The sequence below is a fragment of the Anopheles maculipalpis genome, chromosome 2RL (assembly GCF_943734695.1).
Source record: "Anopheles maculipalpis chromosome 2RL, idAnoMacuDA_375_x, whole genome shotgun sequence".
In the NCBI taxonomy this organism is placed as follows: Eukaryota; Metazoa; Arthropoda; class Insecta; order Diptera; family Culicidae; genus Anopheles; species Anopheles maculipalpis.
Window position 1 is genome coordinate 97698845 of NC_064871.1, and position 27717 is coordinate 97726561.

Below are 27717 nucleotides of genomic sequence, written 5' to 3' on the forward strand. Positions count from 1 at the left end.
TCAGTGTCGTTTTTCCTTTGTTTTCCATCACCCGTACGCCACACGCCCTGTTAGCGCTTGCCTGCCTTTTGTGTAACCGAATTCCGGAACACTTCGGTAGCCATTATTCTTACCGTCCGGGAGGCCATTCTCGGGTGACAACATAGCGTAGCGAGAGAAAGATAGTCCAAGGGGGAAAAAAAACGCATGAGCTACCTACGAGTCGCAAAAAGCCGCAGTGAAGCGATGCTAAGCTTTGTCCTTTCCTACGGAGTTGCAGCAGTGGCGCTCTCGTCCTTCGGATTCACCCTATTTTTGACCCACAACTTTCCATTCCTTCTCCGGTCGCGAGATACATCCTTCGCTTCTCTGTTCAGCTTTTGCGGGCATAATTGGGCAGTTTTCGTTGCCGTTGTTTCTCTGGTGCTTGCTTTTGTTCTTTTCTTAGACGATCATTTTGATTTGGGGACGCAAACCATCATACAGGCCAGCCGTGGTGCTTGAAAGTCGGCGTAAACAAGCAACTTGTTGTGTCGGTTGACGGTCGGTCCTCTTATCGGACTAGCGTGACCCTTTTTTTGGCACCCTTTTCCTTATTTCTCGATTGCTCCTACGTCTGGTGCATCTAGGAAAGACATTTTTATTAAAATGAAAAGCACGAAGACAAGCCTATTTGTGTATTGTTTCACAGCTTTTGTTATTAGCAATAAACACAGAGAAGAGTTTTTGATAAAAATGTATCTTGAAGTACTCTCTTCTAAAGAAAGAGGATGTTTCAACTTAACAAAATTGTTTAGGAAAAGCCTTCCTAAACATTCAGACTTACAAGGCCACGATCCATGGGAAACCCAAAAAAGAACAAACGTTGATGGTGTAATAACCTGCTGTTTATTCAAATGTGTAAAGTTAACTCATTTGAAGAACTTCGCCATTTTTCTTTCTTCGCCCACAAACAATTAAATTATAATGGACAAAATCTAACCTTACTTGAAAGCTCTCCAAACTTAAGTCCCTCCCCAGCATTCCCTTAGGCTAGAGGAGCCCTCACACAAGATTGTACTCTGATGTCAAAACGAAAACGGTGTTTGATCTCTATTTTTTAGCGGGAATATTCCAACAAGTTACTCACCTCGAAGAATTTACCAACCCACTCCGAGTGCTGTTACTGCATAATTTATCAAAGAACTTACCTGTTCTTCAATTGCTCACAAATTTTCGTTTCATTGCATCAGTCCTATAGGAGCTATCACAGGCAAGACATAGAAAAGTGTTGCGCTTTTTTCCTTTTCATTATACGTTTAGTAAACTCTCCATCAAATGGTTGATTCTTTAAGGATAGTGCAAAGTTTTCTAAACAGGATAACTTATAAAATTACTATAAACATGAGTTTTAGTTTAATTTCACTGACAATGCATTATTCATTGATCGACGATTCAGGCATACCAGATAATGTTTGCGACTCCTACTCCTACCGAAAGTAATACCGCAAAAAGCCTTTCTAAATAATGCTGATGATGGTGGCTGGGTCATTTGCTTCACCTGAACTCTCTTCAGACCAATGGAGAATGTTAATGTGTTTGGTATTATTACAATGCCTAACAGTTTTCTATTCACGTTTCAGCAAGGTAGAAGCGTTGCTCAGTTTCTTCCGATAGCTAGAAAGCGCCGAAGGACTCAAAACGAACGGTTATACTCTTTAAGGTGTTATAACTGCTCCAATTCTATTGCAATCGAGCTTTCCTTTAACTCTACCTGGACTCTCGCAAAGATACTTTGCGCCCATTCTCCTTAATGATGTGCTGTGTATCCTCCCGTTCCGGTCTACCGTAATGCTCCACCGTGATAAAATGCAACAACATTTGCAAAACTGTGTGAATCAACCACAGACGCGAGGTTAGTTGTTCGGTTTGGAGGAAAAACATTGCACTTAGCCTTAACAGTAAGGTAGTTTGAGGCACGTGTTTTCGTTTCTCGCCCAGTATCGGTGCCTTATCTGTACCGAAATACGAACCGTACAACTGGAGTGCATCGGAACGGAACCGACGCTAAACAGGTGGGTTGTGGGTGATGGCGGTACAATTTATGACTTAACTTTGTATTTTTGTATTTTTGCGTTTAAACTGCGCTGGTAAAGAGCAATAATGAGGTTGTAGTTTGGCCGGATCTTTGTTAGGGTCAGTCATTGTTTTTGGCCAGTTACAATTCAACTGCAATAGCTGCGGCAAGCGGCCAGATGCTTTAGGATAACAAAGGGAATCCTTTTATCGCTTTGCATGCAGTTGATAATTAAATTTATAATATCTTATGATACATTATTTTCAATGTTTATAACACTATCACTCGCTTGGTAACTTTAAGTTTGTAAAGACCTGTAAAAATAAGCTTCAGAGGTTAACAGTTGCTATTTTTCCCTATACAGTATCAATACAAAAGCTGTTTTAACCGGTATCGGCCATGACTATCGAGTGTAAAGCACAAATGGATCCTACTCACCATGGCAACAACAAAGGCCAATGGTAGCGAAAAGAACATGACAGTAATCTTCTTTTGCGCATTTTCCTGAAGGATGCTCAACATTTGTTAGTCGAGAATCAGATTTTCCTTTGCTTGGGAAATGGAAATGGAAATGAAGTGAACAAAAAAAATTGTGTGAAAGCAAACAATGCTCTTGTGACAGATTCTAAAGTGGACTTAGCTTCCATTTCTGCAATAAATCGTAAAAACAGACATAAAGCTTTAGAATTCTGTGGGGACACTTCATGACACAGTATCCTTTTGCAGAAACCGGAATAAAACACCGATGATAGCCAGCAACTCGCTTTTTAAGTGTTCTTTTACCTTCTTTTAAAGCTCCAATTAATACTCTACAGAATAGTTCCTATAGGAAGCATCAAGTTGTAGTGCAACACTTTTCCACAGCTCTGCCCAGGTTATTCTCTAATAACAAGGATTCTAAAGGTCAATTTAGCATTTGGTGCATTCATTTAATGGCAAATAACTGTCTAGAAACAACAGCTCACCCGGTAGCTCGTTTTCTTCAGTATCTGCCAGAAGTTGCAAACACTGCAGTATCCAGCCGCAGAACCCAATGCAATAACTCAAAGTTTTCTGTTGGCACGTGTGGGGGGTACCGTCGGGCACACTTGCCCGAGATCGGGATGAAATGAATCGATTCATGGATTAGAAAATAGAAACCATACACTACTCACTTACGACCAATTCGAATAATATTGTGGGTATAATTGAAAACGTACTCAGCAATCCGACTACCGTTGGCCAGTGATCGAAGGTTCACACAGCCAAGAGCCTTACGATTATTTGCACTTCTAACGATTCCCTAGAAGGTTCTGCGGGACTTTTCTTCCATCTTCCCAGGTTGGTTTGGTGTTTTCTCGCTTTCCCCATCGAAGAGAAGCAACATGCAAATGAAAATGACCTCATGTAAAGGCATTAAACAACGGCAAACTTTACCCACCACCAGAGGTTTGGACCACTCCTTCAAAGGCGAACCCTTGGCATGCTGTTGCCACCGCACAACCATCTAATTGCAAAGCACATAAATTCTGAAACATGATCTGTAGTGAGAAGTTCATATATTTTACGAGCACTCGTAAGCATGCCGTTGCGCTGTAAGCTGCATTTTCATAGACATGTTTACTCGAAATGATTGGAATGAACGCTTGTTTGGAATCTGTGTATGTATAGAGTGTCCCGCTGTGTACTTTCGGAATGCATCTGGCGGGATTGGACAGAAAATGATAACGTATGCATGCTTTGACAGCGCATCAAACATCAGGAAAGATAAATAAATGCTCAATAAATTGCCTAAGCACTTCTAGCATTGCCCCATTGCATTGACGGGATGATTACAGTTTGTTTGAATAGATTAGAAGCTCCATAAAGCGTCTGGCAACAATAGGGATTGTACTGTTGATGCTGATTATCAACTCCTTCTCCCCTAAGCTCAAAGCAATTTCATTTGAAATTATTTTTGGAAAACAAAACCACCAGTACTTTTAAATAGAAAAGTTAGAATGAGTTTTAAAATGTCTGCTAATGATAAGTACAGTACAATTTCATTGTACATGTCATTTGAGAGTTTTTTTTAACGATTTACACACTTCATTAGCCATGTAGCTTACCTCGAACGAGCCCGTTTGCATATGATCTAACCGGGTGGAAACCCCGAAAAGTAAAGGTGAAAACTTTCATTGCACAAGCTTCATTCACACGCTACTACCTTATCCTCAGACTGGATGGAACATTTTCATATTTTTTTTGGAAGGAACCGTCAGGGCAGGCCGCTCATTAGTGCAAGTTACAGTGTGAGTGTGTGTAAGAAAAAAAAAACCTGAAAAGAAAATTATACGGATAATCATTTCCCTGTAGGTTTGTGTGCGAAAAGATCACATATGCGGGACCGTCGAAAGCTGCTCGACAATCATGACGTTATAGAGCTCTCCATCCCTTTATGTCTTCTCAGTGTAAGCTCTGAACAGCGATGATTCGGGACTTTTTGTGCCGCTCACTTTTTGCTTCTGTCATTACAAGGCACCAGAGGATTATAGCGGAAAGACCGACTTACGCGAAGTAAATAAGAATTTTAAACCTGAGCAACAAGGAAAAACGAAAAAGAGTCTTCAAACAGTAGAGAATGAGTTCTACAACACAGTCACACACACGCGTACCAGTTTGTGCAATGCTTGTCCATACAACTAGTTGAGATAGAAAAAAAGGTTAAAGAGAAAGAACTGATCCATAACAAAAAGCACACTTATCTCCGATTTTACAGTGCCATGAACATTTATGCTTGACACAGCATACGGAAAGGGTGCGGGTGTGTGTGTGTTTGGTGTTCCGTTGCTTTGTTGAATTCGATGCACCACCACGATGCATTGGCTTCATGGGCTTCGAAAGGACGTGCAAAGGTCGCTGCCGTTTTATGCACCCGATAATAAAGTTTCCACACAGTACCCTTATGCGATGCATTTGGACATTATGAAGGATTAAAGAGACAAGGGAAGGACAAAAAAGTAGAAAAGAATTTCCTTGGAAAGCATTTTCTTTTGCATCAAATGGGCATCAGCCAAGCAAGTGTTGGAGCTTTCGAAAGGGGGAAAAAGGCTTACCCGAAATAAATAATGCTAACGATCCTTGCGAAGCTCATCATCATCAATTTCAAAACCATCGCAAAGGAACCCTTCAGTAAATGTACTTTATCGTCTAGATTGACCGCATGCTTTTTCTAACATACGTTCAACCACTCACATCAATGTTGCTAATAGCTCAAAGTAAAGCATACTCGTACGGAAACCCTTTTTTCCCGCACAAAAGCAAAACTGCTCTAATTTACTGCAACGGTTCAGTTCTAGACAGGCAGTTCCCATTTCCAACATATTTCCTGATGGTCAGTGATGAAGAAAAGGGTTGATAAAACTTCCGCTTCCGCTTAGTACACCCCTTACTTCTGCTGGCTTATCATTCGAGCCTTGCGGGCTGACCTTCTCAGTATTTCTCTAGCGATTATTTCACATGACTTTTTACCTCATTCTCTGCTAAACATTCTCTCTCTCTCTCTTCCTACCTTTCGCTCTCTTTTACAGTAAAATTTCTGCGTGAAGTCACACCCTACTTCCGGAAGGCGAGCATCATCTCCGAGGTGGGCTGGGAACTGCAGCGAGCCTTCCTGTGTCCTCTCGGCCCGAACGCCTCCTCACCGCCCGGTGTTGCCCCGCGCAGTCCACCACGGGCCGACACGCGTTACATCCCGCTTCAGCTAACACATTTGGCTCGCAATCTCAAATACCACGATCCCGGTAAGTTAAAGTCCACAATATTAGCTAAACAAACACAGCGTAGCATGGAATATGACTGAACGCAAGCGGTGAAGCGATCCTATAATTGAGCACGTTCCGTCCGAGTTGATCCCACCGGAAGAATTTTGGAGTTTCTTGATTTATAGAAAAGAAAGAACGAAAACAGGCTGGTGAGCTGGATCTATTTATATTATCTTCTAGTCTAACAGTAAGGAATGAATGTAGAAGCATTTCGCCAAAGTTGAACTTTACAGCAGATCTTCTTCCCTGCTCATTCGGAGCACCATTCGGGTTTGGTTTACATTTGCGCTTGTTGAATGAACCATTATAAATATTTATTGCTACTTACGGCATTCCAATGCAGGCGGGTTTCCGTTTTCAAAACGCCATCATCATCTGGCTGGTCTGTTTGAGTCAAACACAGTCCATCTTAAAATAGATACAGCGCTCTGTGTGTTACAGATGGCCAGTCTAGTTTCAATAATACTACAAAATGATGATAAAAATACTAACCATCACAAAACTAGCCTTTTCCTGTCCCAACTTATGGATACGATGTGGAATTTTCGTACGACCAGCGTTCCTTCAACAGCCTCCTTTCATGACCTCACAGCATTTGGTTTTCCACCACCCAGCGTGCAACAGCTTGGCACTAAAACATGAAGCTTTAGTGCAGCACTTTATCGTAATAGAGTGTGATTTCGTTCAACGTCCTCCCAGTCATCGACTCTTCCCACGAAAACATCCCCCTCGAAGAGGACAAGGAAAGCTGGCAGTTTTTATTTCAAAACCCAGGCCTTCACTAGGACGACAACCGGAGGCGGTAATCCATGCTGCTAGAGTTGTATTTCGCATTCGCATAAATATTGCATGGTTGCATGGAAGTTTGTCAGCTAATTGAGGACTGTCCCGCAGCAGTATGAAGATGGCAATTCTTCCGGACGGGTTTCCCACCAGCTGCTCTGCTCATCGCAAATGTCAACGTTTGCAACAGTCGCCCGGTCGGGACGGGGTTTGGCTCGAACCCGGCACCGGCTGAAGGCAATCACTTCTGCACCAACTGCAGTCATTATGCAGCTATGCAGCGTCACTTTATGCCAACCCATCCCCCGTTCAATCCCGCTCGCCAAGAAAGATCGGAAATGAAGCTGCATCGCTGCTGGCGTTTCGGCTGCTGGTGCTAGCTTGCTGATGTCTTAAGGATTATGTATGGGATTTTATTTTCGTGCACAGTTGCTTCTGCCGCTGGCCTGGACGGCGACACACACGATTTTTTGTTCCTCAATGGTTACTTCTCTTTTTCAGTGCTTCTTCTTCAGCCAACGTTTCATTTCGATTTTGCTTGTTATTTTTCTTAATGACACACTCGCACACATCCCTTGGAAAACATGCAGTGTGTGTCCAGTTGGGGGTTCGTTCGAGACCTTATGCGGTTCTTCCCAGTCTCTCGAAGACCACTTCTTATGATAAGCAGTTTCCGGTGACATTTTCTGATTGCTCTTTCATCAATTGCACTCCATCCCTCGTACGAGCGAGCCAAAGCTTCGATGCGCAAAAGTTGAAGGAGTGCTGGAAGTTATTTTATGGTCCAGTAAAACACACCAGCATTGTCAGCAGATAGTGTAGCACTCGTACGTAACCGACCGATTTTTGCATCGATCGAAATTGGTCTGGTCATTTTCTGCTCTGCTTCACAAGCACTCTTGCAATTCGTCGATTTCATTGGGAGATTTTCGCTGACGAAGTACTGAATCTAATTTTTCAAACAGGTCATTCGGCCGCACAACGCCTAGTAGTACGTTCGTAATCTCTAGCCCTCCCAGAACAGTTACGATTTTCTTGTTGAAGGACAGTGTGATCTTCAGGTTTTTTATCTGTTTCTTTGTATGCTGTTTATTTAACCCCAAAAACTTGACTAAGGTAAGTGCATATTTGCATACAAATCACAACATCTCGTACGAGGGTTGTTGATAGATTGCCTGAGGTAGGAGCGTCAAGGGATGTGGTACTTTTCTTACCACTGGTAAGCAGAAAAGAATTTTATAACTAGACTAAATCGAACCAATCATTTTGTTGGTAGCAATGTGTTCAACATACGGTTCGATTCTTAACTATTTAAGGACGATTTTTTTTCCACAAATCCATTGAGGAATTCCTTTGCACAGTTCTACTTCATCACGTACGATTACAATGATGGCAGCTTTTACGAGAAATTGCAATTGGACCGATCAACCGATTGGGTCGGTCGCTTCAGCAAAGCTCTTATTTGCATTCTGCAGCTATCTGCACGTGCCTGTGGCAGAAGAAGACGAATTGGAATGATAAAATCGAAACTAAAGCGTATGCCAGCAGCAAGACGTCTCATCTACTTGTTATCCTTGCTCCGTCGATGGAGGAGCAGTATATGCACACCCAAACAGACACACAGCTCTGCATCTGGCTCAATACCTTCCGTAATTTATTTCAATTCGGTTTAGCTAAATATTCTAAACTAACATTTGGTATTTATTTGTGATATGTCTTTCAGTGCGGATGGATAAAAGCAGTAGCCGGGCTGGAAAGACGACAGATGATGTGGGTCTTGGCTGTAGCTGTCGGGACGTGTCCCGTGCGCTCACATAAACCAGCTTGTCGATCTTGTTGACAGACCAAGTTTTTTATTTGCAAACACAAACTCATCCAACTGCCAGCATGATGAAAGTGCATCGGATAAAGTGTGCCTTTGAGTGTTATCCAGCTCGAATTGAGTCGTATAACTCGGATTTAAATGAGGCTCTCGTTGAACGATCCGTCATTTTACTATCGAGAGAATGGTATTTTAAATTTGCTGAGCATACAATTAAAATGGTAAATGGTAGGAAGTGTGTGAATGCACAAATGTACACATATCCAAGCGAATCGAAATGAATCCAACGATAATCGACACTCGTTGACCGAAGAAAGTGTTCAAAGTGAATCCGAATGATGAAGATTTGCCATTGCACCGGGGCACATTACCTTTCATGAAAACTAAGTCAACAGCACTTGGAAAGCTTGATGATTACACCTATCTCTCAGCCTTCCGGTCGGTGTTGACATGTGGCCCTGGGTGGACCATTTATTTTCCTGCTCGTACTTGCTGCGAATGGCACTAGGAAGTGTCGACGAAATCCGTTACCGATCCCTCCGAGCAATCGATCGATTGAAAGATAAAACAAAACGATAAATACATCTTGTTGCTCGTCCCGTCCCGTTTCGCCCTCAATGCCGTCTCGAGCTCTGTGTTGCCGGATGATTTTGCTGATCTAGTTCTACCCCTTGGGAGATGTTTGTATCGATACACTTGCAAAAGGGTAACGACAGATGGATGGAAAATGGAAAATAAACTGTAGATCAAATTGAAATCAAGCCTCTAACATATCTTCAGAGTTGATTGGATGTTTGATTTGTGTAACCATTTCTACGCATTGAATTTTTTGCTATAGGGAGTCATATGAATCAACAATCGAATACACTAGATTTTATTTATTATTTATTTCCAATAAAATGGAAAATGTTTCGCGCATAAAATCTCTCCACCAGTTTATCTGTCAGTAAATTTGAAAAGAAGTTGCACGTGGCGCAAAACGATGTGTGTTTTGCAGAAAGTATGGCTAATAAAATGCGACTCCCAGTGAGTCATCCGGCCTTCTACAATGTACTACACACTACGGTTCGGTTTTATCCAACCAGGAAAAATCAGTATACATTTACAGTTTTGCTATCTGCTGCCAACGCTCGACACGAATAAAGCCTTCAAAACAAACAACGTCTCAAAAGAAACGGCAAGCAGGCTGAAGAATCCTTCCACAACTGGCCAACTTACAACATACAGTGCGCTCCTCCTTCGCTTCGTGCTTTCGGGGAAAAATAAAACTCACAACGACACTACCAGTTGAGAGAGTCATTTTTTTCTATGCAAATGGAAAGTTTTACTAGCAAAGGGAGCAAACAGGGAAGAAAAAAAACCTCCAGCATACCTACACAAACCTCGTGGGGGTCGTCTCATGGAGGGCGAGAAGCGAATAAAGCAAATAATAAAATCTTGAATAAATCACTACTTTACATGCTCTTGCTTTACAACCGGGAAAACACCTCTTTTCCTCCCGTCCTACGAGCCTCCTAGGTTGGTGAATTCCGAAACCGGGTCAGTCGAGTTGCTTGTTCCTTAAGCCAGTACAGGGACTTGAAAACTTTGTTGTCTGTGATCGTTTGCTGCTCATGGAGTTTGACTAAGAATGCAGTACGCTGTTTGTAGACAGTTTTTCCCCTTTTTACCCAACGTATTTCTAGCATAATATTACAGTAGAAAAAGGCAGTGAAAAATGCAAATAGAATGTTTTAAGTCAGCAAAGTGTAGATACACATAACAAATTGTCTCTTGGTGGGAAACAAAATCCGAGGAACGGATACGCCCGAAATGCAGAAGGTGTTAAATCGCTTACAGATCGAAATCATAAGTACATTCACCAGAAAACTTAAAAGGTATGTGAATAATGTCCACCCTCTGCAACAATCTAATGCTAACAGTTTGAGCAAGCCGAGTTATATTCTAGTGAACGACTCGCGTGTTTTCTCATACGCTTGCACATGATCTACCATGCGCCTCTATCGTATTCGTTTCACAAAGTACCAGGCGTCTCCATCGGTTCGATTTATTTCCATCCACTCAAACCTATTCGTGGTCTCGCTCACAAAGTCACACACACACTAGCATTTGCTCCCTCTCTCTCGCACACTATTAAGCTGTCAAATAAGCTTTGAAGCACATTTGATAGTTTCAATTTTGCCAACCATCCATTTGCTCCTCTGCGGCAAGACCACCGGACCAGCTCACCAGTATGCCGGACAAAAGTATAAAATGTTCAGCGATGACCAGCGAACGATGCCAACACATATGTGTGAGTGTGTGTGTGTGTGTGTGCTTGGCTTTGCAAGATCAATTCAGCAGGGAAACATCGTACAATGTGCATCGGTGTACAAACCGACAATCAAGCGAGAGATGCCGAGGTTTGACTCTAACTAACTTTTTCTCGTATGTACGCTCGTGCACCGAAAGTGAACCCAATTCAATGCTATAAGCTCCACAAAAGCAACTGGCCCACAAAAACGGAGGCTAGGGTGTGGCTCGTCCGTGCAGCGAACGGCAGCTTTGTTAAAACAATTTCCAATCGATTGATCAGTTTTGTGAAACTTTTTTTTTTAAAGCCAACATCCATTGAATACGTTTCCCGGATTAAGCAAACATGCTACATTGCCTGTCTCAATTAAACTTACTAATCCGTTAAATTAAATCTAGCAGGGCGCAATTAAGGCACTGAAGAGATAATTGTTAAATAACCGATATCGAAAGAACATATTGCGAGGGTTGCAGTTAAATTTGCCGCATCATCCTTTTCATAAATCTGTTTAAACTTCCCATTTTCTTTGAGCATCAACTTCATTGAATGCCAAGTTTTCCTTAACGCGACCTTCGACCGTTGAACAGAGAAACCGAGCGAGGTGAATAGACCAAAAAAAATAACGCTGTGCTGGAACTTTCCACTGTAATATACGGCGTGGACTCGTTTAAATGCCTTTACGTCCTCAGTTGAACGGACGATTAAGTTTGTGGGAAACTTTTCAGACGCAAAAACTTCCCTTAAGCTTACAAATATGCCGGTTATAGACTATAGCCGAACTATTGCATGATCTTTTTTCCATGCAAATCGTATTCAAATCTTGAAAGCATCCATAACCATTGATCGATACGGAGAAGAGAAGAAAAACGACAATAGAAAAATATACATATTTACCCTCCATCGTTCACTGTAAATATAAACACATCGCAATAGGTATCAAGAACATAATTTAATTTGTTTTTACAACAGGCACCCTCTTTCAACCATTCTTTTTCCAGCGTTCAACCGATCCGATCAATACAAAACTTACAAATTCGTCCCGGTTCGCAAGCAATTGCCATTATGTGCTGCCGTAAATCGTCCTTTACACACCTGTAGCAAATCCCAGGACACACATTTGTCATAATCAGGCAAAACCGCGTAAAACCACAACCCACCGAGCGCAACCCCCTGCTACATCCCTCTCTTTCTCTTTCACCCCCGTCACACTACTCCTGTAAAAGTAAGTTGCAAGCATCGTACATAAAGGAAAGAATTCCCTCCCATTGCCCACCAAAACGGGGAAAATTACGCCGGAAATACGCCACAAACGCAATCGGAAGAAAATCGGCTAGAAATCTCGGCAAATGGATTGGCCGGGAATTGCTGCCGAGGCAGTTTTTTACCCACCCAAGCACTGTTCCATCTCATTTCTACCCTACATCCGGCCATCCTCTTTCAGGTGCTTCGTACTGTGTTAAGAACCGGGTCGTTTTTCTTCATTTCTTACCGATTCCACCCCAGCAGTCTGTAGATTTTAAAGCTGAACAGGGATGAAAAATCACGCCCTACTCTACCGTCCATCGGTGTGCACGATGAGATGGTTTTTGGCTTAAAAAAAGAGCGGTATAAGCTGAAGGATGTAGAGCCGTAACCTGCCACCATCGGGGTGCGTTTTTCTGACACGGGCACGGTGAAAATATGATGATAGAAATGAGATGGGGTAATTTCCGGTTTCATGTTTTATTTTTCATATAAAATCGTCTTTCCTCTCCCTCGTCTTGCCTGCCTTCAGTGAAGTGGCTTATTTTTTCCGTTTTGTCTATCCGCACCCTTTATGGGGAAGCAAAAATTTTTCGTTCCTGTGTATATCAAGGATGAAGATTGAAAGTGCACCAAGGTGAAAGAAATCTGAATACCTACAATGAATCTGCCCGCAGTTTAGAAAGTATCGCAATGGGTTGGCGAGAAAAGGTTTTTTTTATTTAACTGAAAGAACGTTGTAGATTCACTCGGATGAGAACAAAGGTAGGAGGACGGTCTATCCCGCCGAACACCTTCAAGAACTTCATCCATTTTGGATCCAGCTCCATTTTTCCAACGCCTTTCTCTTTCGTAAGCACTTTAATGCTTTCGACCAAGTTCCATGCGCTTGGCAAAGCAAAGCTCAACTATTTTCCGTCTCCAGCATTTTTCTAAAGCAAAGTTTTGCAACGAATACCGACTCAAAAATGACGATTGAAAATTATATCCACCATGATCGGGTGTTTAGTATCATCATACCACAATCATTTTATATAACTGTACCATGACATCGTTGCACTCCAAACTGAACTGAAGCAAGAATTCATCTTATTTCAATAAGAAAAATAATTGTTTAAATCGAATGCAAAAATTCTAAACCGAGCGGAAGACTTTTTTCGCCCAAGCCAATCCCGTTTGATTCCATGCATGAAATGAAACTAAACAACTTTTTCTTGGAACACCGATACAGTCTATCAATAGTTTTCCCATCCAACAGCATAAACCAGGATTGTGGAGCGAATGGTCGATGTGCTTTTTCATATCAACTTGCATCCCGTATCAACTTACAGCCCCACGTGGAAAGCGGGAGTAAACCAGCATTCTTCTGTTTAGAAACTTTTTTTTTCTCTTCACCAAATCCCACTTCAATCGGGGGCATGCCTTCCTTGCACAAAAATCTTCTTTTTCGTCCATGATAAACGAGCATGAAAAGAGCAATGATTTGGCTGTGTGTGAGTCTGATGTTTCTCTTTTCTTTATGCTATTCCTGGCTGGTGTGTAATCTGCCGGGAGTACATGAAACTGAAGTGGAAAAGTTTAGAAGTAGTCGAAATAAAACAGACCAATAGGTTTGCTTTGAAAGCAACGATATACGAGTACAGTTATACCCAGTCGCCCCAAGGGCTAACCGAACACAATCGGAGATCATATCGAAAGTTTTGCCGTACTTTACAGCGTAGCTTCACCAGCTACGACGCTATTGCAACGTTGATCGTAAACTTCTCTTTGGTCATCGATTATGATGCTTTGTTTACTGGGTGGCGCAAAAAAAAGGGCAAGAAATTGGAAAGTCTCTAAACAATCATCCAAACTACACGCTTCGGGTTTAGTTGCAGCAGCGAAACGATGCTACACGGATATGATATCTCGATTATTGGTGCTGTCCTGTGCAAATTTATGTCTCACCCATTCACATGTGCCACCGCTGCTACTCTGCAACACAAACTTTTGCTATAAAAACCCATACTTTGTGCATGAATTGAACGTCAAATATATGTGAGCACCCACACGGTCTCCGGTACGGTAAAACATCCAATATTATGAACCATTTGCGTCAACACCCCTGATAAGACGGGCACAAGATGTTGTTTAGCGATCGGAAAAGAACCAAAAAAACGCCACCCCCAAAAAAGAAATGATTTTCATCGAATCGTGAGCATGCACAGTTTTATTTCCGCAACAAACGACGAGCTTTGGGGCTAGTATAGCGGAAAAGAATTTCTAGAAAACAAATGAAAAAGAAAATAAGCGTTTCCTTTTTCACACGAAAAACACACATCCTTCCACTTCAATAACCGCTCCATGCTTTAGGGCAAACTGCCAATCAAAGAGCGTCCCCGAGCGGGGCCGCATAAATAACACGATGTTGAGATTTTATCTGCCTCTTGTTCGAGCTAGATACCAACAACAACGGCAACAACCAAGTGCCAACGCAGAATGTGTTCGTGACCGTTCGTGACGCTAAAATCGTGGTTAAATTTATTGCAAATCGAATTTCCCTTCCAAAAAGCATCGAGCGACGGACGGACGAAATGTTTGTCCTCGCCCCACCAGTGCAAAAGGATTTTGCGTGTGAAGGGCAACAAATTTTCTTATCTTAAACGATCCGTCTAGCCTTTCGGGCCGTACGAAGAATCCGGAGGGCACATCGGATTTATTGTTTGTTGGGTCGGGCGAGACCAACTTTACATTTGCGTTCATTTAGGGGTGGATTTGGGGAAGCAAATCTTCAGAGGGTTGAACATTTTGGGGACAGCAATGATCGAGCGTTTAAACGAGGTCAGTGGAGTATGAGGTCAATCGACGAGAACAGTCATGTCAAAAGTGATATTAAATAGAGGATTTGGGTTAAGATTGTTGAAGGTTTGCCAGAGATGTCGAGAGCTGTCCTGATATACATAGCTTATTATTCAATCAAATAATGTCGCTATGATAGTTGCCCTTTTTAGCAACAATATTTCTACCTCTCTACCTATCAGACCTTTAATTCTAGCTCCCTACTCGAAATCCACATGAACTTTCAACGACTTACAACAGTTTAGCATTCCATTACATCGTGTCATCGTGTCACAGTAGTTTCACACATGCAGAGCTCTATCCTAACAATCCAACTCTAAGGGGACCTGACGCTATCCACCGTTACTTATGGTCAATTTTTATCCTCCAGTGCTTCGCTTTCTTCCCGTGGATAAGGTTAATTACATTCCACGAGACGCTCCCGGTCCACGTGCATGCTAATATCATGTGCATTCACCTCGGGGGCGCTTCAGTGACCAACACACACACACACACACACCCAAAGCTTGGGATCGAAATGGTTCATTTAACCGGACGGTCACCTTGAGTTGTGATTGCCTTGGTCTGCTAAATGTGTGTATGTGTTTGTGGGTGGAAATTCCTTTCCGGAGAAATACACCGATGAGATCCTGGCCGCGCCCAGGAGATGGTAATTTCATTATCCTTCCTCTAATTAGTGCGCGTTTCATTTTACTTTCATGACAATTTAATTTGATCTTGCACCATAATGAAGTCAAACTGACACCTTCATCCACTGCTAAAAGCTGGCTGGTTGGGTAAAGGAAGCAGGGAGAGGAAATTATTTTTCCCTACCGACCACTGGAGCAACGGACTGTTATCCGCGTTATCAACTGTAGCACAAATTTTCCTTATAAGCACCGCGCTCTTGGAAAACAGCAATTAATTAATTCACTTTACCGGCAAGAGCTTTGCAACACATTTCGTGTAATGACAGTTAAGCCATTCCTGGTTCTGAAAATGAACATTGCGATTATGCCGATTCTAGGATCAGTGGTTAGTTCTTTGGGAATTAAATTATTTTTTTCCCCCGTTCATCTTGATCTCTTCTCCTCTTTGTCATGTAAACTCTTGACTTCGCGTTTACATGAGCTCTATAATTTTGCTTTGAAGTTAGAGTGCTTGCGTTACAAATTAATTCTCTTCACATCACTTCACAACAATACTACTGTTCCGACCGATTTGCTGTCCGTGTGATGTTTAAGCACATAACCCATTCAGAGCAGCTGATTGGCTCCCTAATTCAACTCTTTTCCTTCCTTCCCGTTCTAGAAAACCGCTGCATAGAGCTCCACTCACCGGATGGCATCCATTCGTGCATCTTGCGAGCGATGGATCCCCAGGAAGCGACCACATGGTTTAACGCGCTGCACTCCGCCATCGGCAAGAGCACTCAGAAGGCGCTGCTGGATGCGAACCGGGCCCTAGTATCGATCATCGGCGAGCTGAAGCACATCGGATGGTTGAGTCGGCGGAGTGGTGGTGAGCAGGTAAGAACTTCCGCCGTACGATCACGGCAACACACGGCAGCCTCAAGTGCGCCTGGTGGGTAGGCTATCCCGTGCTACACTTGTGCAGCTGGCGATGCAACCATTATTGGTTCGAGCTGTCGAAGATGTTTCGCTTGCTTGCTGTGTTCGCTTCACACTCTGATTGTTTGTTTCGCTACTACCCCGTTAGGCGGGCGGGCTGGCATACTGGCTTGCCTGGTCCAGCAGGCGAACGATAACAGCAAAGCGAACCGAAAACCGCTTTTTCCTCCCCCAAAAAACCTCATCACCCGGCAGCGAGCGTTTGCATGACAGCTGGCTGGAAAGTTTAATTATCCTGCCCGGTTTTAATTGGACACCCGTTGCACAGTGTGAAAGTGCAGCTTCGTGTGGTGCTTTTTGTATCTTATTTTATTTTTGTTTTGGCTCTGGCTCTGGCCACAAGGTTTTAGACAGACAGAAGCAAAAGTTGCCTAATTAAATGGTACAGTTTTTGGACCATCACGTGAACTGTACCCGTCGATTGGTAGTACGGTGCTATGAATGCAAACAGTGCCTAATTGAGCAGCAATGGATGGTCAGTTTATGAAGCAGTGCATTTATCATCCTATGTCATCGAATGTTGAAGCATTCTGTTTCAAGTTGCTGTTCGGCTGGATGGAATTTTATACGCTACATAATACTTTAGAATCTTCCCAATTTCTTGCTTTAAGTTATCTCGCCTTCTCGCATTTCAATCGAAACTGTCGTTCATTATCGACTCCATTGACTGTGATGTCCGCTGCAATCAGCTCGGAATGTGCACCATTTGCACTTCGACTTCGATTACGGGCAAGTTCAAGCTTTACTCCGCACAGCAAATCTAACCCGTCATCGCACACACACACAGTGCAAAGTGCAGTATAAAAGAAAATGCTTAAAAAAAAAGGTAGTACCATCAACCACAATTGTGTACACCAATCAACAAACGAAGGGGTTTTGGGGGACCCCGGGAGATAAGCGTGAAGAAGTAGGAGGCATCGAGGGAGGTTTCTCCGTGCCGGGTTGTGTTCCGTTTGCCACAAGACGTTCGGTCGCTGCGGTCGGACCTGGGTGTGGAAACTCATCAACTTTTATCTCTGCCCTTTATTCGACCATCGTTTCGAGCAAAGTTTTCATTCCGTTCCGTTTGTTTTGCTTTTTACTCTTATTGCACTCCTCTTCTTACATGGTCGTTTTTTCTCATTTTTCTGCACTCTTTTGCTTCCACAGAATGGACGCTCCAGCTCGGAAAGCTCCGACGAACTGGACAAATGGCAATCGATTTTCGTTGCAGTAACCGATCGAGAGCTGCGGTAAGTAAAGACCATCACCTACTACAACTGCTTCTACCCTCGACTGGGGGGAAGATATGCTTGCCAGAAACGGTTTGTCTTCGGGATTTTATGTTTGTCTATCTTGACCCTTCCCTTCTTCTTCTTCTTCTTCTTTCTCTTGGTGTTTGTTTGGAGGTTTGCCCATAGAATGGAAAGTAAATTGAAACCAGAGCAAAAGAGACAAAAAAAGCTTTCAGTGTCCTTTAAGGGAAAGCTTTCCACCAACTCACCATTTTACTTGGGATTTTGGATTTTCTACAATTCTTTCTTCCATAATGCTCGTATTACTGAACCGTGCGGAGGAACAAATAAAACATATCCATCGTATGAACCGAGGAGTAGAACGTTCTCGTTTTACCCTTGTTTTCTAGAGTTTTCTCGCCCGTTGGCGTTGGCTCCATCGAGAGTCGGAAATATATCTTCCATATGGGAAAGCCATTTACTAAACCTTCCCCATCCTGCTACCACCCGTGGAGGTAATGTTCAGATGATTGTTTTTAGTTATCTCAAGTTTCTTGTTGTCTTTTTCCTCTAACACCACTTTAATCTTTAAGAATGGACGAACGCTAGGTTGTTAGAGGGTGAAAGATTTGTCAGCTCTCATGTGGACACTTTTTTTTTCTTGGAGAATTTGTTGTGCCGAAGATTCCTTACGCAGGAGCTAATCACTCGGTACTGTATGTTAGTTTTGATAAATTTAATAACCCTTCAATGTATCACACAAGTATGTCCGTGCTCCAAATATGTTTATTGATCAGTACTAAATGTCATGCTACCTGCAGTTTTCAATCTCCAACTGCGGCTAGCAACGTGCAACTCATGCAATGTGCAATGCCAAAATTTACCATCACCACCAGGTTAATATTATGATAAGCAGCGGAAAGCCGTTGTCCAACTTTTACTCTTCCGTGCCCCAAAATCACGTTCGCGTATGTTCCGACAAGGAAAACTTTGACCAAACACACATCGGTCGGAGCTCGGTTTAGACATTGAACCGAACCGAAACCTTCCGCACGATGATGGAATCTCTCCTTGACGGACGGTATAACGCATGCTTCTAGCATGCCCCAAGAAGTTCTTCCCCAACGTTTGTTTGCGCGGTGGCTCCATTAAGAATCGTCCTGACGGAACCCTACCAAACTGGACCAAAGACGTTTCTTCGCATGAAATCCGTTCCTCAGAATGGTGTATGGTGCGCGCAAAGTCGCTCCAAAAGTCGATGATTCTTCGGACGCAGAACTTTGTCTGTCTGTGGCAACACAAGTAAGGGCAAACTTTGCATCAAGGGTACAGAGAGATAGCACGGCCACGGAGGAGTGTGGAAGTACAACCAAAAAGTCACGAACACAAACTCCCGCGTACAAACGAATCGAGCACAGAAACTTCCGTACACACCAAACAACACATGTCTTGGCTCGTTTAGACCACCCCGTACCACCAGCTACAGCAAAGTCGAAACAGGTCGCGTTCCGGCTTACGGTGCGAAAGGTTGTTGTGCCTTTCGCGCAGGGTCGCGCCATTCTCGTTGCTGCTACTACTACTACTACTAGCCGTGGGGCTAGGAGTCAAGTTTTCACCACGAGTTTGGCCACGATTTCCCGAAACATTGATATGCGCTCGACGCGCAAAGACAAACTCGGTTCCTGTGCCGCTCACGTACCAACTTTTATCTAGCGCTTATCACGCTTTTCATTTTCTTCGCCAAAAACCTACCCAACCTACCGACGCCGACTGATATTTGCCGACCGATAAACCTCCGTGTACGATGAATAACGCATAAAATCCTGCGGTTAATAAATGTACGGGGGCACGCGAAATGTCTCGAGGGGTTGGTTGCTTGTAACATTTGTAATTTTACAAATACCTTTTGCCGATTCGCCTAACCGCCTGCCCACAACTTGATCCAAGGGTATGATTCCAGTTGGGAGGGGTTGAAGAAAGTAGTGCTGCCTCCAAACACCTTTCCGGCGGCTTTCCGACCCCGCTGTCGTCGATTCTCTCGCTCGTGTGCATTACGGCCAGACAAACGAACGGAGAAGGGGAGTTTACATCCTACCCGTCGTATGGGTAAACCAGTGCGAAATCTAACCGGTTGTTGAGCACAGTTAAATTGCTGTCTTTTGGATGCTGAAGTCGGGAAAGGCTGTATGTCTAAGTAAATCCAATTACTCATTCCCGGTTCGTAAGATGTTTCGACGGCTTTGAGTACTGTGTATTCTGCGATGGTAGCGGTAGTGAAATGTTTCTATAGGAATTTCTACCGATGAAAATGGAAATGAGATCTGGTAAGAGTGTGAAATTATACTCCATTTGTTTCATAGATTCCTTACAGCTTTCTATAAATCTCGGTCCAACTCCGCATACATGTTCGTAATTTGTGTAACATTTCGTAAAGTAACATATATAAAACTCTTGTATTTACATTGTTCCAAAGACACAACCATTTCCATGTCCATTTTACCACTGTTTTACTTCACTTGCTTCGCTTTCTCCCGCATCATATCGTCCCTGGCCATTGCCAGATTGCAAATCAGCGTTAAGATTGTCCGTTCATTTCATTCACTTCCATCTTGATAACACCGAATGGTGTCCTGGTTGAGAGGGATGAATTCGTAATTGTCCACAACGACCATACGGTAATGCAAGAGCTGAGAAACGGTTGCTTGCAGTCGTATCTTCATTACGAAGAGAGAACGAAAATCACCCTCAACCTCACCCTCACGAAGAAAGGTTCACTGTCAGCTTGATTAAGGAACCTCGGAATCAAGCATGTCTAAACTAATATCAATTCATGGAATGTAGTTGGCACACCACGACATCAGCCAAAGGGCGGTGGTGGCCACCCTGCATGTACTCGTAAAAGATAATGGTGCTCTCCTCCGCAGTACGCAGATGATGCTCAAATTCAAAGCTAGTCCTGGAACCTCGAACGAGAAATGATTAATTTGATTTTCTTCTGGTCCATTCCCCACGTCCCAGTGGCAGCTCGGTGGCGCAATGGCATGAACCGAAGCATTTCGAGTGTGTATTGTTTTGGGGTTATCCTTCGAGTTGAATGGTTTTCTAATTGACAAACGAAATGGAACTTGTTTGATGCTGGCGGTAGCCAACAATGTCACAATCCTTCACATTCCATTCCCAACCATTTCCAGCGAAACCAGCGTGCACCGAAGTGGTTGTACAAGGTAAAATCTAATATTTGATCATTAGTATGCAATGATATTTTAATTGGAAACGGTCCTGAAGTGCTTTATCAACAATTAATAGTTCAAATTCCTGCAAGGTAATGTAATATACGCTTTTCTAAGCATTTCTCTCCCTATATTAAATTCAAAGAAAAATTAAACCACAAGAACTAGTAAAATATTTTTTACAACATAAATCTATCCCTATTTCTCTATCACGTCAAGCTGGTTGAAACGACCGTGCTAGAGAAAATTAACAACAAAATCTAAATTGTGGTCTGATTTTAATCAACAACCGTTTACATGAATCAAAACTACGCACCACCATCACCAGCATTGCTTCACCTGTTCGCTTCCCTAAACCGGAAAAGGAAATTGTAATCGCCATCTACCGGGAAATTTCGTAGCACGCGAAAAACCACCTCCAATCAGGACACATTTACTTTACTGGGGTCTCAGGGTAATTCAACAAACCCGGGCTCCTTCCTGTGCCTGGGCTGTAGGAATTTGAAAGTTTGTCGTGCAAACGGTGCGATAAATTGCCATCCGAAAGGGCTCACGGATGTGGATCTAAACCCCAACCAGTGTAGGCGGCTTGGCGGCTCGAGATCGGCTTTACCATCACAGATTGAGGAAACGTGAATAATGTTGAAAAGTAGCATTCATCTATGACATCCTTCTTCGATCTTGCTAAGAAAGGCCCCAACGTACCCTGGCTAAGGGATGAGGGAAGCCAGCCCTCATTGGTTTTGTGACAAATAAATCCCGCACTCGCCCCTTTCTAACGGGCGCGATAATGAAGGTGCGTCGCCCGGGACAGCGGACAGGAAGGTGTGAATGAATAATCAAATATGTAAATATGGCTCCACCAAGCAGCACCCAGTGAAGCTTCCCTCTTTTGGACGGGGCTTTCATTTACGATAGAAAAAGAGGAAAAATCAATCTAAGATAAATCGAAAGGAAAAGCCTTACCGGACAGAAATTGGAGGTTAATTGAAGGTGAAACAATCCCAAGCCTCGAACATGGTTCATCTTCTTGTTAATGAAGGTTTGAAGATCAAATCAATTTATTGATACAATTTTTTTTATTCGATCCAATCGATTAGAACGAAAGGAAAGGATGTCACTGAACTGTGCCTAGAATTCGGAGCCGCAAATTTCTATTCCTACTTTTGGCAATTGCCTTTTAGTAGCAAGCATTTTCACAGTCCTCTTGAAAGCGATAAGATTTTACAGTGCATTTGAATGGTACTCATAAAGCACCAACCAAAACATTCACGTTTCAGCTTTAAAATACAAATTCCATCCTACCATCTTCAATGCATAAATCACAGCTTGACACTTCATCGTTCACAACGTTCTATCATTTCATCTACTTGCGCGTACGAGTCCTCCCGAGATTGCATTCATTGCATTTCAGACTTGCAACAAGCATCACAACAAGAAGAAGACAGCGTTTCGGCGAAGCCAGTGCCTCTACTAAGAGCTTAATTATCGTCGTAGAATAGCGAACCCAAATAAAGAAGGGCCATTCCAGGACCATCGCATCCAAGAAGACGGTGTTTCTGCCGCTCGGACGCGAGATAAGAAACGGCGAAAGGAACATTTTTCAAGCATCCCTCACGAAAACAACGGCAACAGTCCCTTTTTTTTGCCGGCGAAATGCTTCCTTAATTACTGTCAACACAAGTATTTTGTTTTGTTTAAGTTTCGGATGACTTCTTTTATTTTGTGCCAACTTCCTTCACTCTTGCCCCCCAGCCAGCTTACTACCGGCTTCTCTCCCCCCAGCCAGCTTACTACCGGCTTCATTGCACCACTCGGCTGTGCACTTCACAAATGCCGCGCCACTACATCGTGTGGACATTTTGTACGATTTTAGGGAAGCTATTTTCCTTCACTAATGTTTTTTTTTGTCTACGCCACCATACACTGGGCGATGTAAAGTGTAATGAGAATGCAATTCGAAGTGAAGCACTTTACGAAAAAAAGTGTTCCATTCCCTCTGGGGACGAACGTAAAGTTGGAACATTTACTGGGCAAATGTTGACCGTTTCATGCACTCTTCTGTACGGCTTGGTACGACGACTTGGTGACGATGGACATTGCTGCGCGTTGACTTGCATGTTCGCCCGTATCTGTTTACCTTTCGCGTAAACCACCCTCCTCTCCCGCCTTTTGTCAGCTGCCGCTAGCCAGTCGCAAGCAAAAAGGTAGCTTTTTTGCTGCCTCATTTGGTACATTTTTATCTTGCCTTTTTTATCGAGTACGGTACAACGACGAAAACCAGCTGCAGCAAACGTAACGCTACGGCTACGTAAGCGGAAGCAGCACGCTAGCAAAGGACCTGTTTTCTTGCGAATAGGATCTTTAACATCAAACCGGTTGCTTCAACGGCATTTGGCGTTTGTTGTTCCCTCTCACAGTCTTCCCTTTGCATTGCTATTTTTCGGGGTTTTTAATGCTACTTTTGCTTCGCCAAAGATGCCTTGTCTCAACTCCCTGCTCCCCTCCCGTTACAGGGGGGAATGTTAGAAGAGATCGGTGTGCGAGGTGGAATCTAATCTTGAAATAATTTCCCTCCACTTTCATTTTCTCGCTTTTGCTCGAGGGCAAATTGAAATATTGCGAGTACTAAGCTCATTACGAAGCTAGCGAGGCACAGCTAGTGGAGAATTTCGTTCCCATTTTTTCCACTCTCTCCCTCTCCCAGCACTGATCGTCCCTTTTGTGTCGCTTCGCTTATCAAATGCTGTCCTTTTGTGTTTGGTTAGAACATTGTGTCCAGTTCGAAGGAAGAAGGGATGGGATTGTTTGCCCCATTGTATTCCGGACTTTGGTCTCGCAAATATTACAGGCGAGATATCCACCCAGGTTACGTTTTTCCGTTGCGATTTTCGTTTGTTTTTAATTTTTCGCTGAAAACTTGCTAAAGCTAACGCGTACAACAATGTTGCTGCTTGACGGTTTGTGTCGCGTACAGTTTTTCTATGTTTGTTTCATTTATTATTCGCCATTTTACACACAACCACACGCGCCCACGTGTGTTTAAAACCTTTGGCTGCAACAAATACTGAATGTTTCGTTTCCCATTGTTCCGTTTGGTACGAACAGCCTGTACGAAAGCGCACCCTGGTCGGTGGAAGCATGGAGCAGACCGTTCGAAAGCTGTCCCCTGGTGGCCACTCGGTTGGCCGGTGCAGGCAACACATCAACCGTCGGTTCCAACTCGGTAAATATACACACGGGGGGAGGGGATTTCTTCCGCCACTCGCGGAAAGTTTCCCTTTGCTCCCAGTCATTTATCGTCCCTGTTTTTTTATTATTTTATTTTTCTGCCCCTTCATATATTGTTTTCTGTTTGCTCATTTATATCGTTTCATTTGTTTCTCTTTCCATTTTCTAGAGCACACATTCGAGCGTATTCTGCATCCGGTGCGGTACGACACGGGGCGTCGTTAGCCATTGGTTACGGTCGGAGACGAACCGGGACATGGCGGCGTGGGCCCGCGTTTTAGTGCAAGGCTGCCATAATGCCATCATCTGTCAGCGAGAGTTTTCCTTCCGTTGCCTATTTCAGGTGAGTAGAATAGCAAGAATAGCTAGAATTGAGGACGTTTAACAAGTTTAAAATACATGCTACACGCAAATTGCATACATTTAGGCGCAAAGTGAAACCTGTTCTAAAATCGTTCAAATCATCACGATTTGGACAAAATTATTCATTCCCTTTATGATTACACTTACATTATGTGCTGCTTGCAGTACTTTAAACTCATATTCCACAACTGAAACCATTCAACAGTGATTTGGTTCGATTTCTATCACTTCAATAGCTTCGGTTATCATTTCACCGAGCCTCACGCTAAATCTGTAAACGAATATTCAATGCAGAGCTCTCATGTTTCACAACACCTTCTCGTGGTGCCACGGTCTATGGCAAGCTAATCGTTACATAAAGCGTGATCGATTTTGCTTTAATTCCTCGCTCTCGAATCACCTTTGGGTAAGCAAACTCGTGGCACGCTTCCAAGCTTTATCGGCCCACGGTTTAATTAAAATGTTCGCCTTCACGCAAACCGGGCCCGTCGGTCGGTCGGTAACTATACAGCAGCAGTAACTACACCTTAATCCCAAATGCCCTCAGCAATACAAACGGATCAGATGTGGGGTGAAAGAGAGACCGTGTGTCTCATGCGTAGAGTGCGTCGGGTAGAGCAGCTACGCAGAGTTTGTTGGCACAACTGACCGTGTTGCTTGCTCGCGCGCTGCTTTATTGACACGAGCCACATTTAGATCGCCTATGTTTTGGGAACCACGGCTAACCACCACGGCCGCACAGGAATAGCGAGCACTACTGCTGCCACTAGGACATTGAAGCTATCGACCTTTTTTTGTGTGTGTTTTTTCTGATTCAACTTCTCCCACAACCGTAGTCTGCGCTGCTCCAGCCAGCCTAGTAGCTAATCGGCCGTTTCCGTTCTGCTCGGTTTGACGTTCTCTTCCGCGCACTCTCACACCCTGTTGTGTGTTTCGTAGAAAATCAAGGGAGAAAATGCGTCGGAGTGGCAACGAGTGTTGCAATTTCCGCCAAGCGGGATTAAAATCCCGGAATCGAATTTCGCTCCAAAGCACGGTGCCGCCTCGGTTATTAATTGGCAAACATGGTGTGTGGGATGGTGGAAGCTTTCGATTGGCTTCCTTTACCTCACCCCTTAAGTAGCTCCTCCTGACGTGTCCAATAAACCCTCCTTCCTCTCGTTAGTATCACCGGCGCCTGGCTAGAAGATTTAAAAGCAGAACGCGTTTAAATCCCGTACTCGCACACACTTTTGCTGGCAAACGTTCACGGGCGATAACTATTTTTGGAGCGACTGCTGCGGATGGCGATTGCACCCAGAACACGTGGTACGTGTGCGAAGGATGCAGTCAATTTGCAGGGGGAACCTCAACCGACCGGTTGGTCGGCGACTAAAGCGATTACACTGGGGGTGACAAAATACGACAGCTAATCGAACCAATAATTATAACTCGGGATTCGGGACCGTTGAGAGAAGTTGCAACGAAGGATTAGCACTGTCTGATTGGATCTCTTGATTGGCTGTAGATGAAGAACTTCAAAACTTCATACAAACTTAATGACCGTCCGCTTGGAATTGAAAGAGAGAAATATAAATTCATTGTCTGATGTTTGTGTTCCCTTTATCTCACCACTCAACAGGGACGTCCTTGTCAATTAATCGTACACCTGGACCGTGGATTTACGTTGCTAGACAGTGGGCTCGGACCCGCTTCGAAAGCTCTCTGGACATTCCCGTTCGACAAGCTGAAAGGATCGGCCGATGACGGGAACAAGCTGCTGTACCTCGACTTCTCCGGCACGGAGGACGGCGCGGAACTGGTAAGACATCCTTGTTTCCCCCAGATTATTCCCATGTTTCGGATGTGTGAGCTGCATTTGAAACATTTCAAATCTTGCCTCTTTTCACTACCTTTCACCAGGAACTGGACATGGAGTGCTGTCCCAAGCCGGTTGTATTCGTGCTTCACAACTGTCTGTCGGCGAAGGTACACTCCCTGGCATAAGGCCATTGCCATCCGAGGAAGTGTTACACCGGTTTAGCTGTTTACCATTTTTACTGAGCTTCCCTGTCCTGAGTGCAGCAGGTACGACCCGGTAGAGTATTCCTGCGGCTGTAGAATCATCGGTAGTGTGTCAACTCTCGCTTCGCCGGTTCGTGACACAAAGCAGAAGCTCGTCCTTTTTGATGTAATCTGTAAATATGGGGTCACCCGATTCAGTCACTCCGACATGCCCGAGCTCGCGTAAGGAGCTTTTCTCTGTAAATGTATAGTGTATGTGTATGTATGTACGTGCGTACGCGAGAACAGCTTACAACTTGAGATTCTGCGTCCTCCTGCGTAGGCATGATGGGCCATCCGAACCTGTTTCGTAAGCCGTATAGTATAGCATACCGAACAGATGGTTCGTTTGTTGTTTGTTTTGCATTCAGCATTAAAATGTTGAGTTTTGTTCTGTTTGTGCTAGTTTGTAGTATAATAATGTTTCAACCGGTTAAGTGCATCAGTGAGTTTCGCGTGTTAAGAACGATAAAAGGAATAACGGTAGCTAAATCTTGCTTGTGCGTGGCGTAAAACAGAATGTACTCAAGAAAAAAAACGTGTTTTGTAACAGAAAACATCATAATCATTAACTTTGTAGTGAGAGCTTGAAAAGAAGAGACATATGAAAATTCAAACATGGAGTATCATCCATAATAATTATAACAATTCTTTCTTATTAGCCTCTTCCTACCAATAACCAAAAACTTTAGCAACGGTTCTGTGTATGATTAGCCTTCCCAGCTAACCAGTATTCGACGTCATAGAAGCATTTGTCATCGCCATTTAATGGATAAGGTTTTATGTTTCCCAACTCGACACCTACCCACACTGTAGAGCTTATGTTTTCACGCCCACGTTTCTTCTAGTCCAGTGGTTCATTCCACCCATACATTCTGCCCGCCGGTATACCGTTGACATAATGAATCTGTTTGTACAATTTTAAGACTTTGATCGACGATGTCAATCTACGGATGAAATTAACGTCACGCGAGCTCAAAGCCCCTGTGCTAACTTTTTCCCGTAGGCGCACACGCGGCGCTTGTGTGTGGAGATAGATCTACCTGTCAGAATGCGCTCAAAAAATGCCACAGTTTCGTACATTTCATGCCACTGGCTGTGGTGACTTTTGTGCAACGAACAGCGGAAGCATCCAAGTTTCGACTTCGATCGCCTGCACCGGCCCGGCATGGCCCAGTGTCTTTTTCGCCCGTATACATACGCCTCCTTCGATGAGATTATCGATTTTAAG

The 27717-nt window shown here is 43.6% G+C and overlaps 2 protein-coding genes across 2 annotated transcripts in view; one reads left to right on the forward strand and one right to left on the reverse strand.

Annotated features, from left to right (window-relative positions):
* Positions 1-26553, forward strand: part of LOC126567981 (beta-1-syntrophin) — a 52269-nt gene extending 25716 nt beyond the window's left edge. The window contains exons 4-10 of the mRNA XM_050224369.1: positions 5584-5796; positions 16086-16303; positions 17555-17637; positions 23958-24075; positions 24250-24423; positions 26065-26244; positions 26346-26553. Coding sequence (XP_050080326.1) covers positions 5584-5796; positions 16086-16303; positions 17555-17637; positions 23958-24075; positions 24250-24423; positions 26065-26244; positions 26346-26429 — 1070 coding nt within the window. The 3' untranslated portion in view covers positions 26430-26553. The remainder of the gene's footprint in view (positions 1-5583; positions 5797-16085; positions 16304-17554; positions 17638-23957; positions 24076-24249; positions 24424-26064; positions 26245-26345) is intronic.
* The window catches only part of LOC126568464 (MRG/MORF4L-binding protein), a 99628-nt gene that overhangs the window by 14336 nt on the left and 57575 nt on the right, over positions 1-27717 (reverse strand). The gene's annotated exons all lie outside the window — the stretch shown is intronic.